The sequence below is a fragment of the Pinus tabuliformis genome, chromosome 6, assembly GCF_031772625.1.
Source record: "Pinus tabuliformis cultivar Carrire ecotype Pingquan chromosome 6, CPIR1, whole genome shotgun sequence".
NCBI lineage: Eukaryota > Viridiplantae > Streptophyta > Pinopsida > Pinales > Pinaceae > Pinus > Pinus tabuliformis.
Window position 1 is genome coordinate 1,987,281,002 of NC_142292.1, and position 3,683 is coordinate 1,987,284,684.

Below are 3,683 nucleotides of genomic sequence, written 5' to 3' on the forward strand. Positions count from 1 at the left end.
TGCAATGTGGCTCGTGGTGTCCATCCTGATTCACACGCAAAGTGTCAAACCTACACCTGTTAATGGATCATTATACTTAAACCTGCAGAATGTACGTGCAAGCAAACAAAGTCTGTTGCTGTCCGCATGCAATGTGGCTCGTGGTGTACAGCCTGATTCACACGCAAAGTGTCAAACCTGCAGCTGTGAATGGATCATTATACTTAAACCTGCAGAATGTACGTGCAAGCAAACAAAGTCTGTTGCTGTCCGCATGCAATGTGGCTCGTGGTGTCCAGCCTGATTCACACGCAAAGTGTCGTGATAAATGTGCAACCTCTTCCATCAAAACCCCAAACCTAAATTCCAATACCCCCTCCTTCAAAACCCTAATCCTAAATTCCATTACCCTCTCCACACCACGCTGCTCGTTTTGAATTCTGAAGGTGTGAAAGTTTTTGCTGGTTGCATGTTTTTTTTCTTAACACCATCGTGGCATGGCCCTTTGAAGAAAGAACGTTATAGACACGGGTAAATGTGTAAGTTTTTATTCATAACACAAAATGCCATTGTTTTGGTTTTTTCTTCGGCAAAATTAATTTATTCTCTGTACAGATGGTTGAGGCAAATGTGCCCGAAAATGATCCATTATCGACAGGGAATGGGCAGAATTGAAAAGAATGGAGTGGGTATGTATGCATGCTAACCGGTGTGATTCGTGTAATTTTTACAGCATTTAAACCCTTTTCTCGAAATCAGGCTACTTTATATAAATCAGTGATTTCTACCCTTTTTTCGGCACCGGCCACTGAAAACTATTATTTATTGTAGCAAATGGAAGGAGCTATATAAGGGCAGTTCCGGCAACAAATAGGGCTATCTAAAAGAAAATACAGCAATAATTAGGGAAAATTTAGTATTGCAGGCGAGCTCTTGTTTTTGGGTTTCTCGTCTCATTTCAGTTCTTGAAATGGTGTGTTCAGGAACAGATTGCAAGAATATGCACAGAACTCTTTGCCATTGCCTCTCTATGAAGTTGTAAATGAGGGCCAAGACCATCTTCCTCAATTCAAGTGCACTCTAATAATCAATGGGGCAAGCCGCAAAGTATGAATCCCCAAGCTAAGGCAGCTGTCGAAGATTTGGAATCGCAAGGGTTGATTGTTGAGTTCAAAGTAAGTTTCAATTCTCACTCAAATTCTCAAAATCTGACAACCAAAAAGGAGAAAGTACGGCCTAAAGGTATCCTTGCGGAAGTTGTTACAAGGAAGAATATGCCGCCTCCGAGTTATCGTTTTACAGGGATTTTTACAGCAACTGTGGTTGTTAATGGGGTTTCCTATACTGGAGGTCCTTCAAACAATCAAAGGGACGCTCAAAACAAGGCTGCACTTGAAGCACTTCAGGCAATCGACCCCAAGGCTGCATTTGAAGTACTTCAGGCAAACGACCCCCAATATTGTGAGTTGATGTGGATGGAGAACTAACTATTTGCATTCTTCTCGGCTATCCTTATGTAACTTCTAATATCCTTAATATCCTTACATTTCTTTTGCTCTCAACGATGCTATATGTTACTGATCTTGCCACTGTTCCATTGGAATCTCATGTTAGGTAATTCGTTATCGCATGTTGAAGTTAATGCGAAGAATGATTCCAAACAACCCACTGCACAACCGGATAACTTGGCATCTGATAATCAGCTATTAGAAGGAACTGAATCTCAATCTTGTCGACGGTGCACGTGCTCCTGAAAAGGACTCAGAGAAGACAGATGTGGAGAATGCATGTGCAGCTGGACATGGTATAGAAAAGACAAAGGTGAAGGATGCCCATGAAGCCGGAAGGGGAATGTCAGATATAAATGATGCACATTCAGTGTCAGCCCCGCAGCCTCATAATCATATTCAACAGGATCCTTTGTCTGCACAACAAGAACATTTGAAAAAGGAGACAAGGGATGCAGCAAATCAGTCAGGAGCTCGATCTAACTGAACCCATCAGCAAGAGGAGTAGAAGTAAATCTGAGAATGCTGAACAAATTTCTCAAAAAAAGAAAAAGAACAGAAAGGAGACTGATAGCACAGCTTGACAAAGCCTAGAGTGTGCATTGTCTCATTCTGGTATAACACAGTGAAAACTTTGTTCATATTTCCAAATCATTGATTTTTGTCTCAATTCTTGAGCTATTTCGTTTTATTGATTTTAGCCTATAAGGACATTTAGTCAGATTTATTATATTTATAGGACTCAGATTTCTCAGAAACCTCATCATCTTGAAGTTGAAACAAAATGAACTCTTTATGGCTGTTACTCTTGCTAAATAAATATATCACGAGTGCATATCATATATTTCCTTGTTTTGCAATGACCCAAGAAAAATCTGTATAAGATGATGCAACATCGCAAGGTCATTTTGCAACAATCTGTCATGTGATTTGGCTTGGTAACCATGATGTAGTAGCTATTGATTAACATTTTTTCTTGGTTCTATGATTACATTGTTTCAATAGTTGTGAACTATCCGTTAGAGGTTTGGTTAATCAGCTAACATGAATAAAGAATATTGACTTATATATGTGTATCGTTTTCTTTAATTCCAACGTTTGAATTTCAAATTAGAAATTGGGTTCCTGTTCATTTATTTTCTTCTTGAAGCATAGAGTCCTAGATCTAATAGGGTGTACCATAGCAAATTCGGCCGAATAGACCTAAACGATCCAAAACTTGGGAATTTTGATTTGGCCTTTGAATAATTAACTATAATTCAATTCGTTTGGCATGTGTTGCATGGTGCAGCATTTTCCAAGAAGATCAAGTCTTTCGAAATAGTAAAGAATGCATAATCTCAGTGCCTGTGTCATGGAGATCAACTTATTCTCAAGAACAAGAAGCTGATGCAGAGCCCTGTGATACCATATCTGACGCTGGACTATGCTTATTTGATAGGATTGGTGATTGGTAGCTGGAATTTTGTCTATTCTCCAACATGCTGCTTGTCCCTAGAATGTTGTTTGTTGCTCCAGTTTTGTGTAACTGTATAAAGAATATGATGTTTACATATTACTTTGCACTTGGCTTGTACATTCTGCTGCTTGGCCCGTACATCCTGGAATGAAACTTACAAAGTTTTGTTGCCTGCTGCTTTGCCCATATATTCTGGAAGGAAACTTAAAGGATTTATAGTGCTTTTAAGTGGTATATTCTGAGCTTTTTTCCCAATTTTCTACTGGACTTTTTTTGTAATTGTATTGAATTTGTCCAAATTTGAATTTGGTGAGTACTCTGCTGCATAACATATTTCCATTCCGTTCTCCACTAGAATGGCGTTGCGTACATGTAGCATACAGGATATGTATGCTGCGTACCATATTATGCTCTGAATATTGAATCATATTAATATACTCTAGAGTCCTTGTTTCTATGATCCGTCAAAACTGCTATAGCAAAAAACATTGCTCCCTTTTCTCATCTTTTAGCATTTGGGAAATAATTTTGCCGGACTTCATTTTTTTCTTTGTCATTTTAGCTATCACAAGATGCTTCTCAAATATGGATTTTTAGCATTCTAGCTATCACTAGAGTAGTTACTAGGAAATGCCTTTCATTCCTATAAAGATGGTTTTTTCCAATATCGATCTCAAGTATTATGAAGTAAAGCTCATTTTTTTTCTTATAATAGTTCGCTTTCTTTGACATAATGA

General features: G+C 38.3%; 1 protein-coding gene across 5 annotated transcripts; it reads left to right on the forward strand.

The window, feature by feature from the left end:
- Positions 1 to 299: 299 nt before the first annotated feature.
- LOC149267189 (uncharacterized) lies at positions 300 to 2,881 on the forward strand. Of its 5 annotated transcripts, none has more exons than XM_089431818.1 (5): positions 300 to 518; positions 595 to 668; positions 969 to 1,440; positions 1,594 to 2,102; positions 2,779 to 2,881. In XM_089431818.1, exons 3-4 carry the CDS (start codon positions 1,089 to 1,091, stop codon positions 1,731 to 1,733), a joined length of 492 nt encoding a protein of 163 aa, XP_089287944.1. In that variant the 5' UTR covers positions 300 to 518; positions 595 to 668; positions 969 to 1,088; the 3' UTR covers positions 1,734 to 2,102; positions 2,779 to 2,881. The 5 variants fall into 5 exon arrangements, with proteins under 5 accessions (XP_089287944.1, XP_089287961.1, XP_089287952.1 ...); XM_089431835.1 differs by having other exon boundaries at positions 300 to 510; XM_089431803.1 differs by having other exon boundaries at positions 301 to 518; positions 963 to 1,440.
- The last annotated feature ends 802 nt before the right edge of the window (positions 2,882 to 3,683 follow it).

Bases quoted from the DNA above. Each gene is read 5' to 3' on its own strand.
- LOC149267189 (XM_089431818.1), top strand. From the start codon at position 1,089: ATGAATCCCCAAGCTAAGGCAGCTGTCGAAGATTTGGAATCGCAAGGG. The intron at 1,441-1,593 runs GTGAGTTGATGT...ATCTCATGTTAG, and splicing joins GGCAAACGACCCCCAATATT to GTAATTCGTTATCGCATGTT.